We start from the raw sequence: 14024 nt of genomic DNA on the forward strand, positions 1-14024 counted from the left end.
TTCGGCCCAGTGTTTCATTTTGTTCGGTTTTGGCTTCGGCCAAGAATTTTCATTTCGGTGCATCCCTAGTATCATGATTGTGTGATTTTCACTAAGTAGTAAACTTTGGATTGCTACAGGCATGAACAACATTGCCAGTTGTGTTATTACTATTAGAAGAGACCTGTCAGATGATCAAACTAAAGTAGTGACCATTCTAGATCCTGAGCCTTTTCTGGGATCTAGTATGTCTAATTGATAAATTGGGAGGGTTCTTGGGACTCCGGCTAGTAACCAACCTAGCTACTACAATGGACCCTTTTGACATTTCCAGGTTTAGACCTCGGAAGCAAACCATACAAGGGTAGACTTCTATAGAGATAAATGGGAGACCATAAGAAATATCATTTTTATTTTTAACTCCAAAAGCATAAAAAATGGAAGTTTGTTCAAGCATCACATATCAATGAACTTGGAACTGCATTGCTTTTAATTAGAAACCTTTGCCGTCAATACACAGATGTGAAGGACATGGAAATTTGTCATATATTATCATTTGGTCATTATAGCGTGTTTGTTGGGATATAAATGTCAATTTGAACAGCCACAATCATTTTATTTACATTACACTGTTACTTGTTCCTAACAAAAAGATATTGTATGGCTTCAGAAGAATGCACCACGAGTCATTTGTAATTCTTTTATATTGTTATATTATCTTATGTTCAAAAGATTGAATCCATGCATTAAGCCTTGCAGTCTAAACACAGCCAAAAACAGGCCTACGTGTTAAAATTAAATGTCTCATTCTTGTCAATGCTTTGGAACTAGGGCTGAGCAAAATATATAATCAACAGTCATATTCCCATGATTTTGTTTGATATATTTAGAAGGGTTGCAAAAGGGTGGAAAATTTCCGGAAACTTTCCAAAAATCCCTGGAATATTCCAAAAAAATCCTGGAAAGTTTCCAAAAAATCCTGGAATGTTTCCGAAATTTACTGCAAATTTTCCACCTTTTTGCAACCGTAATATTTATCTACATTATGAATAGCACAATTATTTTAATGCCAAGACGTTTCTTAAAGAGCATGTCATTTAATTTTTTTCCTCCTTGCTTTGCAGTTTGCAAGAGTGAGAGCATTAGAACAGAAAGCAAGCATAATCTTAGAGTTGTTACATCTGATTTTTGTGAATTTTTCTGTTTCCATTATTATAAAATTTTTTTTTTTAAATCTCTGCAATTTTAAGAAACACCAATTTCAATAGTAAAGATGATGTTAAGATGTTATTGAACACTTTTTAATGGTTTACTTTTTTAAATTACTTTATTAAATTTTATACTTGCTACTTTATAAAATTTTTATACCATTTATTTATATAAAAAAAGTATTTTTAAAGTATTTTTCAAATCACAAATTAATACATTTAGATAATAAAGAATCCCTGTTGCTCAGCGAAGACCAAATCTGGCCGAATGTTATCTGTCCACTCGGGAAGCAGAGCTGGATGTTAGATAAAGCCTCTAGGGCCCTCAGCGAGGTTGTCTTAGGCTATGTTCACACCGTCAGTTTTTGAGATTGACACCTGCATTTAGTTACAGGTGTGAGCCTCAAAGTGGCAAATCTTATATGCTGCCCAATGGATTCTTAACAATATGCAGATGTTTGTCTGATATTGTGCATATGTGTTTTTGTTTCTAGATAAGGACACAATCAGCAAAATTCGGGAGCTTCGTATGAAAGCAGAGGACTATGAAGTGGTAAAGGTCATAGGACGAGGGGCATTTGGAGAAGTACAGCTGGTAAGTGTATTGAGTATTGTTGTCATTTGTGCTGCTGTTACTTCCACTTTTAGAATATATACCATCACCTAGATCTTTTTTTGGTCACACTTTAGTGTGGGGACCAATTCTCACTTTTAACTAACTATTAACTATGACTTCTGCCTCAATATACTCCTAATTTGCTGCTTATTAATAGTTAGTAAGGTAGTTGTTAAGTTTGGGTATGGGGTAGAGATTAAGGGATCTAGAATATGGTCATGCAGAATATTACATTAAAGGGGTCATGAACTGACGTTTTAACATATAACAGGTCAATGTACTATAAAAGCATCCTGTAAGTTTCAAAACTCAAAACTTTCTCGTTAGTCTAAAAACAGCTTTTATTGAATCCAAACTCAGAAAACGACTCGTTTTGGAATGTGCCACTTTATGATGTAATAGTGCGGCTAAGCCCCGCCTCCGCTGGAGAAGATCAACGCCTGCCATTAGCATTTGCACAGTAAGGGGCCGTTCACACAGAACCCGCCTAAGAACGCGAGACGCAATGCTAAGGAGTGGTTTAAAAAAGCACCGCGCAGAATGCCACCTCCGTCATGTTGGCGTCCAATAAAACCGTTGCCATGCCAACTAGATACTGTCAACAAAAGCTCGCAACGCTTGCCCCGCCTCCGGGGTCTTCTGATTGGTCCACTGTTTTGGAACTGACATTGATGAGTGGCGCTGCGTATAAAAGTCGAAATTCTTTTACCTCGAAACGGCGTCTTAAAAACATGGCGCTCGTGTGTAAGATGCTGCAAAAGATGCAAGATGTGAGTGCAACGGCGGTTGTACACGTCCGTCTAGCACGTTTACATAGAAAAACAATGGAAAATAGCACATTGGAATGGAAAAGCATGTTCTATGTGAACGGCCCCTAACTGTACTTACCAGATTTTTTTTGATTTTTTTTAATAATCATAGTATATTAGTGCTAGACGGTATATCAGTTGATCCGGCATATTGGTTTTTATTTAGTTTATGATATGCATTTTTTAAATAGCACCATAATAGATGTGTTGCTAAAACTACGTGACACTGTTCACCATGAAGAGCACCATATAGAGTGTATTGAGAAGGAACGCTATTACCAAGACATTCTTATTTAATATTGACAAACTGTGTATCATTGTGTATCAGTGATTTAGGACTCTAGCTTTAGGACTATTTATCATCAAATCTGTTACAGTGACAGCTATTTGCTAATTTCTATCAGGAGTGCAAAATCAATTGATGTTTCGAATAGAGCAATGAGACGCATACATAGCTCCGGTTTATTTGTGATCACAGGGCTTCACTAGACATTTAGGGCATTTAGTCCAAAAGTGTGCAGATTTGGAGAAATAATGCTGCGTTCACATATGTTTACTCCATATTTCTTTAGAAAGAATCATCATTTCTATTCAGTTTCTGCTAAATAATGCACTTGCCTTTCTTAGTGTGAATACAGTAGTAGTTATACGAGTGTTATATTCTGTGCTGTTTACTTTATTTGAATGTCATAGTTCAGTGAAGGTAAAGTGAATAACGTGTTTCCTCTCTCTTTGTTCGGTAGGTGAGGCACAAAGACACACGGAAAGTCTACGCCATGAAGCTGCTCAGCAAGTTTGAGATGATCAAGAGGTCGGACTCTGCTTTCTTCTGGGAAGAGAGGGATATTATGGCCTTTGCCAACAGTAACTGGGTAGTACAGGTATGAATCAACTCCTGCTAGAGCTTTAAAGCTACAAACACCAAACTCATAGAATATCACATAGTGTATGATTGTCACAAACTATGATTTTTTTAGCCTCAGACTAGGATTGCATCCAGTCGAGGGATATCAAACATGTTTGATGTTTTGAGACGATTTTAAAACATTGTTTTCATTTGTCATGTGTCTCCTAGCATCGAGCTGCATGTTTCTGTGTGAGTTTGCTGTGATCAGAACAACTTTAAAGTTGTTGTGCGATATTGACAAAAAATGATATCTCGATATTTTGGGGGTTTTTTTGTCGATAACAATAAGATTTTGCTGAGTGTGTTTTTGTGCTGGTTCCCTGGCTGGTTTAGGCTTGTCATGGATAATTAAATATGACTTGGCAGCAAGTCCCTGTCTTAATGAGTGATTCATTGAATCATTCATTCAAACGATTTGTTCAAATGACTATCTTTATGAATGGATCATTCAACGATTGACTCAAAAGATTCAAAAACAGATTCGTTCAGGGGCAAAACACTTCAGTTTGGCACAAATGTTCACTTCTGGTTTTGTTTGGATCTATTTTCATTAGCGAAACACAAAAACCAGACACTATTGTTACTAATATGTAATTCACTCAATATTAGCTCCTTGTTTGTTGAAATGTTGGATAAAAATAATATCACATTCGCGAACATGCTCATATGGTGATATTTGGGAAAACAGCATTCTTGCTTGTGTGATATTACTTATCTATGTCATATCTTATAAATATAAAAAACAAAAACCTATACAGGGATATTTTTGCTTTCATACTTTACATTATAGGGGCATTCTATATTCTAATAGGTTTCATCACGCAATGAATGCTTTTGGACTCTCAAGACATGTTTTTTTTTTTTTTTTGGTTGACATCACTTGAATGATAATGTCAGCTCGCACATCGTTACAACAACTATTACGATATTATCATAGAAGATAAATATCACACAGCCCTACCTGAAAGTCTGTAGTGTCTGATCCTCAGTTGTTTAGTGTATGATGCCCGTTTTTTTTTTGTATCAGTCGGCAAGTGTATGATGCCTAGTGTTTAAAAATCTGTTTTCTGATTTTAAAAAAAAAATGTGTGTAGTGTATTCCAACCTTTAGTTTGCTGTATCTTTTCTAACTGATCAGACTTGGCTAGCTAACTATTTTTTTTAACTGCTACTTACTCAAACTTGTAACTACTTCAAACTTAATTTTCTGACTTAAAGCTGTTAAATCTACTTTCAACTTTCTGGTAAAGCTTTCTCAAGCCAACAATAACGTTGGTCTTGATAAACTTTTTATCTTGTTATGATTATTAATTATAATCAGCTGTGTGATTTGTCTTGAATGGGTGTGAATGTCTAGTTGCCGTTAATATAAAACCACATTTAAAAACTAAAAACATCCTATTGCTTTTGTGGCCATTTATTGTGTTTAGTTTTTTTTTTATTATATATATATATATATATTTTCTTGAAACATTTTGCTGTATTCTTGAGTATGATGTAATTTTATTTATTTTTGTCGTCCAGCTGTTTTATGCATTCCAGGACAACCGCTACCTCTACATGGTGATGGAGTATATGCCAGGTGGAGACCTGGTCAACCTAATGAGCAACTACGATGTGCCTGAGAAGTGGGCTCGTTTCTACACTTCTGAGGTTGTGCTGGCACTGGACTGCATCCACTCCATGGGCTTCATTCACAGGTCTCATTCATGCATTAAACAAGCCTTTCATTGTTTCTACTGGTGTGTGAAATTTTGAAAATAGTTTGTGTATGTGTGTGTGTTTTTGCTTAACATTTGTCTCAGGGATGTAAAGCCTGACAACATGTTGCTAGACAAGGCAGGCCACTTGAAGCTGGCAGACTTTGGGACCTGCATGAAAATGAACAAGGTACTAGGGGTGTGCAAAACGACACATTTTCATAAAATTCACTGGATGACTAGTTGGTCTCAAGGAAGCCCTGTAAATGTACAGGTGCAAAGCATAATGTAACTCAAGATTCTTTTTTAGAAGCGTAAAACTAATTTGAACTGGACTTGTTGTTTTAAAATTACAATACTCACTATGAGTTATGGAAAAAAGCTGAACGTGACACTGACACCTGGCACAAAAATGCATAAAATTGTTCTTGTTCAATAACAAAAACCAAACATGTGCAAATTTAACCAGGAAAAACACTTTATGCTTAACACAGGACTTTTAATTATAAACTAGCCTAAAAAACACTGGGACCACTGATCTGTAATAGAGAACTGGATTGCTCATGACGTCATAAAAGTGAAGCCACCGCGCCGCCATATTGGTAGTATTCCCATACATTCTGTTGAATTAATAGCAGGGCAAAAAAAATAAAATAGTTGCTGTTATCATTGTTTTTTGACCCATGTTAGCTTGTATTCGAATAAATAAGCTTATATGATATCAAAATTTTAGATAACAAAAGATACCTTTTCCAATTTTGATACCACAGCAAAAACTACTAGCTTAACAAATATAAAGTTTAAACATTATTAAAGACAAGTGAACAGTCAGTAAATAAGAACAAACGAACAAATTACAAGCAATAGCACAATTAAATATATAGAACAATAGAAAGATACAAATGAAATGATGCTTTAGGTTTTTATGTTTGTGGGTGTTCAGGTATTGAATAATCACATGTAAAATAACATTGCATGTTCTTCACTGATGCACCAATCTTGATTTTTCATAGCCATTTGAAATTAGAGGCAACCACTGCATTTTAATCATGAATCGATCCAAAAAAGATGCTACACACTTGTAACATGTGCAGTGTTTGATTTAAAGGGATAGTTCACCCAAAAATGAAAATTAGCCCATGATTAGGGATAGTTCTCCCAAAAATGTAATCCAATCGGAGTTACATAAAAAAATATCCTTGCTCTTCCAAGCGTTATAATAGCAGTGAATGGGTGTTATTTTTCAGTAGTCCAAAAGAAGTCCCAATAGAGCACATCCATCCATCATAAAAAGTGTCCCACACGGTTCCGGGGGGTGAATAAAGGCCTCCTGAAGCGAATCGATGCGTTTTTGTTCCAATCGGAGTTACATAAAAAAATATCCTTGCTCTTCCAAGCTTTATAATAGCAGTGAATGGGTGTTATTTTTCAGTAGTCCAAAAGAAGTCCCAATAGAGCACATCCATCCATCATAAAAAGTGTCCCACACGGTTCCGGGGGGTGAATAAAGGCCTCCTGAAGCGAATCGATGCGTTTTTGTAAGAAAAATATCTATATTTAAAACTTTATAAACCGTAATCTCTAGCTTCCGCTAACTATCGTACGCGCATTCACAATAGAACGCCTTTCCGGCGGATGACGTAGGACGTCTGCTTTATTTTAGACTTTTTTTCTTTTTTTGCACACATGCTCTTAAATACATTTTACAGTTCACTATTTTTAGTTGCAAATGCGAGAAACACTTGCACTGTTAAAGCCGACAAACCGAACAAACCTGAACCATTTCTTCAGCCACATTTAGTGTTCTTTCAGTTCTGCTTTAGACTCTGTTCTTTTGGTTTTTCCCGCTCTCAGGATGGAATGGTACGATGTGACACAGCAGTAGGAACTCCCGACTATATTTCTCCCGAGGTACTGAAGTCGCAAGGAGGAGACGGTTACTATGGCCGAGAGTGTGACTGGTGGTCTGTGGGGGTCTTCCTGTATGAGATGCTCGTCGGTGAGTTTCAGCATCAGTGCAACCAGAGTGCTTTCTGTTCCTTCTTACAAACAGTCAGAAGATTACCAGTAAATCAGCACTGTGTTTTACTGTTTACACTTTCTGCTATGTGATTATGCATTTGTATCCTTAGGTGACACGCCGTTTTACGCTGACTCTCTGGTGGGCACCTACAGCAAGATCATGAATCACAAGAATGCCCTGACCTTCCCCGATGACAGCGACATCTCAAAGGATGCAAAAAGCCTCATCTGTGCTTTCCTCACCGACAGGTTTGCATACAAAAAATACATTTAAACTGCAGAAGATTAATATATCAACCACTGAAAAAATTCGTAGAATGACCAGTTTATAGTTTTGACAGCTGACGCAATCATCTATACTACTGTTGCTCACACTAGAGGTTAGGGATTTAAACAAACGCCTTACCTGAAGTATTAAACACCAGTGTGTAGTCTGACCCTCACATTTGTGCTGCAGAACAATACCCCAAAACAATTAGGCTTATTGTGAGCACTTCTAAGTGATTCTAAGTGAACGTTATTTTAATACTCATAGTACCTCTCGGTTGTTCAGTTTCAGTGCCTTGTGGAAATGACAACTTCATTTCACCACTAATTTCTGCATTTTAACTCAACTTAAGAAGGAATATTAATAGCTACAAAGCCTAGAATTGGGTTAGGTCAAGCATAAAGATTACAATTAAGATCAGTGCTTTCATATCCTTCCGAAAACATTAGATGATCATTTGATAAGGGCATCTCTCTGTTAACGATACTTTTTCAGGAGCTTATGAGTTAAAACTCACCCTGGGTCTGTTTGCAGGAGTACATGTTTTCATCACTGTTCTGTTGCATATCAAGAAGTGAACAAAAGCTTGTTTACTCAAAATACATTGTGCTAATCTCATCTCCTCTCACTAGGGAGGTGCGGTTAGGACGCAATGGAGTCGACGAAATCAAGCGACATAGTTTTTTCAAGAATGACCAGTGGGCATGGGAGAACATCAGAGAGAGTGAGCTGAGCTTCTGAACCTCAAATGTGCCAGCTTAATTATGAAATCCAATTTAGAATTTAATTTATGTCTTTTGTCTATGAAAACATCTGTATACTGGTAAAATTGGCATTTATCGAAGCATTTCATGAGTTCCACAAAAATTGAATTTTTGGCCAAACAATGCAAGTCAAAGGGGTCCAAAACAACACCGGACCCCAGTGACTTTATATTTAGTTTGATGTGCTGTCACAAGTCTTTGAGGAGCTTTACAGTACTGTTAGTTTGGCAAATTTCATCACTGTTGTGAAATAACAAATTAAGTGTTGCAAACATGCTTCTTTAGTCCTCAGGGATTTGCTTTTAATTTTGCAGTCTGTCCATCTAATTCTGAGAAGACACATCAATATACCAACAACAACTGAACTGAAATTGTACCCGCCTTGACATTTTTTTGCTTGAAGCATTATTTGTTCATTCTCATTAAAATGCATTACTGTATTGTTGCATGTAGCGGCTGCCCCAGTGGTGCCGGAGTTAAGCAGTGACGTAGACACAAGCAACTTTGACGACATTGAGGAGGATCGAGGGGAGGAGGAGACATTCCCCATTCCTAAAGCATTTGTAGGCAACCAGCTTCCATTCGTGGGCTTTACCTACTACCAGTGAGTACTGAGATTCAGAACAGGCAGTCTGAGCTTAGAGCCAAATGTTTGTGTTAAATTAATCAATTATTGACTCTCTGTCAGGTTTCCTCGGGAACCAGCTATAAAGACAAGTGACAAACGCAGCTCGACAAAGGAAGATAAGAGTCATTTATATTTAGTTTGATGTGCTGTCACAAGTCTTTGAGGAGCTTTACAGTACTGTGTTAGTTTGGCAAATTTCATCACTGTTGTGAAATAACAAATTAAGTGTTGCAAACATGCTTCTTTAGTCCTCAGGGATTTGCTGTTAATTTTGCAGTCTGTCCATCTAATTCTGAGAAGACACATCAATATACCAACAACAACTGAACTGAAATTGTACCCGCCTTGACATTTTTTTGCTTGAAGCATTATTTGTTCATTCTCATTAAAATGCATTACTGTATTGTTGCATGTAGCGGCTGCCCCAGTGGTGCCGGAGTTAAGCAGTGACGTAGACACAAGCAACTTTGACGACATTGAGGAGGATCGAGGGGAGGAGGAGACATTCCCCATTCCTAAAGCATTTGTAGGCAACCAGCTTCCGTTTGTGGGCTTTACCTACTACCAGTGAGTACTGAGATTCAGAACAGGCAGTCTGAGCTTAGAGCCAAATGTTTGTGTTAAATTAATCAATTATTGACTCTCTGTCAGGTTTCCTCGGGAAGCAGCTATAAAGACAAGTGACAAACGCAGCTCGACAAAGGAAGATAAGAGTCATGTGAGAAGCTCCAAACAGAGACTTTAAAATAGAGAGTTTCATAGCATCATTATACTGAGTCTGTTTCTTAAACTGCAAGGATGACCGATTGTGTTTCTCTGATCTCTTAGTTGGAGAATCTTCAGAAGAGAATTTATCAGCTAGAAGAACAACTTCACAGTGAGATGCAGCTGAGAGATGAGATGGAACAGAAGTGCAGGTGTTTATATGTCTGTTTGCACATCCACCCAAACACCTTATCTAACCATCCATCTGTCCTTCAAAACCAGTCAAGCACCTCATCCATTCAGATCCAACACAAACACCTCATCCATTCATCCAGAACCAGTCAAACACCTCATCCATCCATCAATCCTTCACCAAAGACCCTACCCAATTCAGTCAAACAATTCATCCATACATCTGTCAATCCATCACCTTACACCCTATCCAAACCAAACACCTCATCCATCCATCCATCCATTATCAAAAACCATATCCAAAACCAATCAAACACTTCATCCATCCATCCAACACCAAACACCCTATCCAAACTAGGGATGGGCGATATGGGCTTTAAAATATATCACGGGATTTCTGGTATTTATTACGATAACGATATCAATGACGATAATTCAGGGAATCCTGTTTCTTTTAAGAAAAGTCTTTCCTATTTTTACCCAAAATAGGGTGAGCATTAATGAGTTCACACGTAATGTAAAGACTGTTTAATTCATACTGGAAGCCGGAGGGCGCTCTTGCACAGAAACTCCACATATCCATAGCAGAAGAAATACTACTGACGATGCTCCAGGAAGGTATCCAGTTATCGCTGAATAAAACGCACAACGGAGGTAGAGACATTTTAACTGATGAAACTTTATATAAATAAACTTTTACTAATTTTATTTAAAAATTAATTTTAAATAAACATACGACTGCACAAAATATATGGTTTATCCGTGTTCTTCAATCTTGGGTATTTTTATAAGGAAAGTATATTTATAATGCAATGTTAATCGACATGGCCTTTAGCACTGTATATAATACTATCATTCTGTAATATGAAACCACGTCTGGTCACAAAAAGAAGTATTTCAAACACTCGACTATGTTATTGTTAATTTGGAGAAAAAGCATGTCAATAAATTATATCCCAATCAAACAACTTATCCATCCATCAGTCCATCACCAAACACCCTATCCAAACCAAACAATTCATCCATCCATCCAAAACCAAACACCTCATCCATCCATCCATCCAAAACCAATCAAACTCCTCATTCATCCAACAATCCATCAGCAAACACACCATCCAAACCATACTTACACCACATCCATCTATTCAAAACCAATCAAACACCCCATCCATCCAAAACCAATCAAACAACTTATCCATCCATCAGTCCATCACCAAACACCCTATTCAAACCAAACACCTCATCCATATATCATACATCCATCTATCAATCCATGACCAAACACCCTATCCAAACCAATCAAAAATGTCATCCGTCCATCCAAAACCAATCAAACACCTCAACCATTCATCCATCCATCACCAAACACCATATTCAAACCAAACACCTCATCCATATATCATACATCCACCCAAACCAAACCCTTCACCCATCCAGCCACAATACAACAGTCTATCGAAAATCCATCCATCATCCATCTCAAATCAAACTCTTCATTCAGCTATCCATATGTACTGTAGATCCATCCATCCTCAATAATCCATCCACCTTTTCTCATTTAAGCTCCTCATCCCTATATCCAAACCCAATGTAACATTTTCTCACTATAAAATCAGGCCTTTGAAATCTGTTCTTTGATTCGTTTACCCCTCAGGGCATCCAATACAAAGCTAGACAAGATAATGAAAGAGTTAGACGAGGAGGTGAGTGAAATCATTTCATCTCTAAAGCATGAATGTAAATCATTACAGAGGGTATGTATTTTGTATACAAGGCTCTAATAGATACAGTAATTAAAGTAAAATATCTGTTAAAACTTAAGTTGTTTTTAGTATGTTAATTCTCGGTTTCTTGTTATTCTGTTGTCCTGACGTGATTCAGAGTAACCTAAGGAAGAGTATGGAGACTAACATGTCTTTACTGGAGAAAGACAAGATCATGATCCAGCACCGAGCAACAGAACATCAGAGAAAGGCGGAACAGGAGGCTGAAAAACGAAGAAATCTGGAGAATGAGGGTGAGGATTCAGTGTCTCATTCCAGTATATATTCTAGAAAGCAGGTAATGAAACTTTGCTCAGAGTAACCGTCAGAACAGACAAGCACAGACAATATTATCGATCTGACTGTACTGACACTCTCGGATGAGAACACAGTGAGATCCGAGTAAACCAGCAAAGAGCAGCCAGACCTGTGTGTCGAATTTATGTCTGTCTGTAAATGAGCTAATGGAAACAGGACCATGGCCATAACATGATTATCATTCAGCCAAGTGCCATGTCGGTCATTATAATGCACACATGCACAGCTCTGTTAACATGTTATAAGGAAAGATGAAGCATCCCCCCATATTAAATCTTTTATTTCTAAAAAAAAATTCTAAAAATGTCCTTTTTTCTAGTGTCTACCTTGAAGGAGCAGCTGGAAGACTCGAGGAAAATGAGTCAAAACAATGAAAAGGTCGCCCAGCTGCAGAACCAAGTAAGCTTCTCTTATAAATATTTTAAGAATTAGACGAGGAGGTGTTGTATATTTAATATATGCAATATATAAGTACTCAAATATATACAAGTACTCATACGAATATTATATTATGTATTGTATATTATTGACATTGTGTAGGAGTATGTATGTGTGTGTATCATGTGCCACATGACAATTAAGAAACGCCATCTCACACAACCTTGTCCTCACAGCTGAGGGAAGCCAACGATCTTCTGCGGGCCGAGTCTGACACGGTGGTGCGTTTGAGGAAGAGCCACACAGAGATGGCGAAGTCCATGAGCCAGCTGGAGAGTGTGAATCGTGAGCTGCAGGAAAAGAGCCGTGCCACAGAGAACGTCAAACAACAGCTGGAAAAAGAGCTGCTCCAGCTGCAGACCACGCTGGACACAGAGAGGCGAACCTGCAGCCAGGGCTCAGAGGAGATCAGAGAACTGCAAGGTAAGAGAGGGCTTTCCCTGATTTGAGGAGAAACTTCCATGTGGCCACACTGCCATAAAGCCTGTTCGGTGAAGAATTGCAGTGATGGTTGTCCTGGACATTTCTTGCATCTCCACTGATGGCGATCAGGTTTTTGCTCACCTTTCTTTTCCAAGGCCATTCTCCTCTGATTGCTCAGTTTGGCTGGACGGCCAGCTCTAGGAAGAGCCTTATTTAAGAATTATGAAGGCCCCTGTGCTCTCGGGACCTATTGCATTAGATTTTTTTTTTCTTTAGTAGCCTTCCTCAGATCTGAAACCTTAGATCGATACAGTTCTGTTTCTGAGCCATGCATGCTTGATTTGGCTAGTTTTTACTCTATGCATTTTTAGCTGTTAGACCTTACATAAACGGGTATGTGCATTTCCAAATCATGTCCAATAATTCAAATTTACCACAGATCTACTCCAAACAAAGTGTAGAAACCTCTCAAAATGATCCAGAGAAATGGGATGCACCTGAGCTCAATTTCAAAACCGTAGCAAAGGATCTGAATACTTGTCAATGTGATGTTTCAGTTTTATCTTAAAACTGCAAATCTGCAAATCAGTTTTTTGCTTTGTTGTTTTGGGGAATGGAGTGTAGATTGAGGTTAAAAAAAGCATAAAGGGCCGTTCACGCTGCAGAAGACGCGAGCACAGCGGTCACATGTCCATCTAGCACGTTTATTTAGAAAAGCATAGGCCCCTTTCACATAAAATGTGAAAAAAATGAAAATATATATGTGTATTCGTATTTTCATATATTGCTTTAGTGTGCCAGTAGGAAATACTAAATTTTAAATTTCCAAATATTCCCATTGAAAATATTGTGATAATCCAATGTAATGTAAGTCTGTTCTTTGTCTCTTTGAAGCTCGTATCACGGGTCTACAGGAGGACAACAAGAACTTGAAGCACAGTCTGTCTAAAGTGGAGCTGGAGAGGAAACAAGTGCAGGACAGATGTAACGTTCTTGAGAAGGTACTATTTTTATTGTTATATTAAAAATGTGCATATATTTTTGTATATTTTACATAATTGCAGTCTATTGTGGACCATTAAGAATTTTTGCTTTTTGACTATTTTGCGTCAGTTTACATGACCATAAATTACATGACCAATTTAGGGTAGATAAGGTACAAGGTCCTTGTAACCTTGTAAAGGTAGGTACCTGTAGGTACATTTTTTTTCTTTTCAGATTTTTTCTGACAGTGTATGAAAGTTAATGCAAAAAAAAAAAAAAAAAGACATCAGTTTGCGCCTT

General features: G+C 37.6%; 1 protein-coding gene across 2 annotated transcripts in view; it reads left to right on the forward strand.

Moving 5' to 3' along the window:
• rock1 (Rho-associated, coiled-coil containing protein kinase 1) overlaps positions 1 to 14024 on the forward strand; it is a 68000-nt gene that overhangs the window by 21039 nt on the left and 32937 nt on the right. For both annotated transcript variants that reach the window (XM_016516719.1, XM_016516718.1), the window contains exons 3-17: positions 1682 to 1782; positions 3356 to 3493; positions 5044 to 5219; positions 5325 to 5409; positions 7074 to 7218; positions 7352 to 7490; positions 8142 to 8233; positions 8727 to 8877; positions 8962 to 9028; positions 9730 to 9818; positions 11453 to 11501; positions 11680 to 11815; positions 12199 to 12278; positions 12494 to 12740; positions 13635 to 13741. In XM_016516719.1, the coding sequence (XP_016372205.1) occupies positions 1682 to 1782; positions 3356 to 3493; positions 5044 to 5219; positions 5325 to 5409; positions 7074 to 7218; positions 7352 to 7490; positions 8142 to 8233; positions 8727 to 8877; positions 8962 to 9028; positions 9730 to 9818; positions 11453 to 11501; positions 11680 to 11815; positions 12199 to 12278; positions 12494 to 12740; positions 13635 to 13741 (1802 nt within the window). The remainder of the gene's footprint in view (positions 1 to 1681; positions 1783 to 3355; positions 3494 to 5043; positions 5220 to 5324; positions 5410 to 7073; positions 7219 to 7351; positions 7491 to 8141; positions 8234 to 8726; positions 8878 to 8961; positions 9029 to 9729; positions 9819 to 11452; positions 11502 to 11679; positions 11816 to 12198; positions 12279 to 12493; positions 12741 to 13634; positions 13742 to 14024) is intronic.

The sequence above is a fragment of the Sinocyclocheilus rhinocerous genome, unplaced genomic scaffold (genome assembly GCF_001515625.1).
Source record: "Sinocyclocheilus rhinocerous isolate Xijiao unplaced genomic scaffold, SAMN03320098_v1.1 scaffold807, whole genome shotgun sequence".
In the NCBI taxonomy this organism is placed as follows: domain Eukaryota; kingdom Metazoa; phylum Chordata; class Actinopteri; order Cypriniformes; family Cyprinidae; genus Sinocyclocheilus; species Sinocyclocheilus rhinocerous.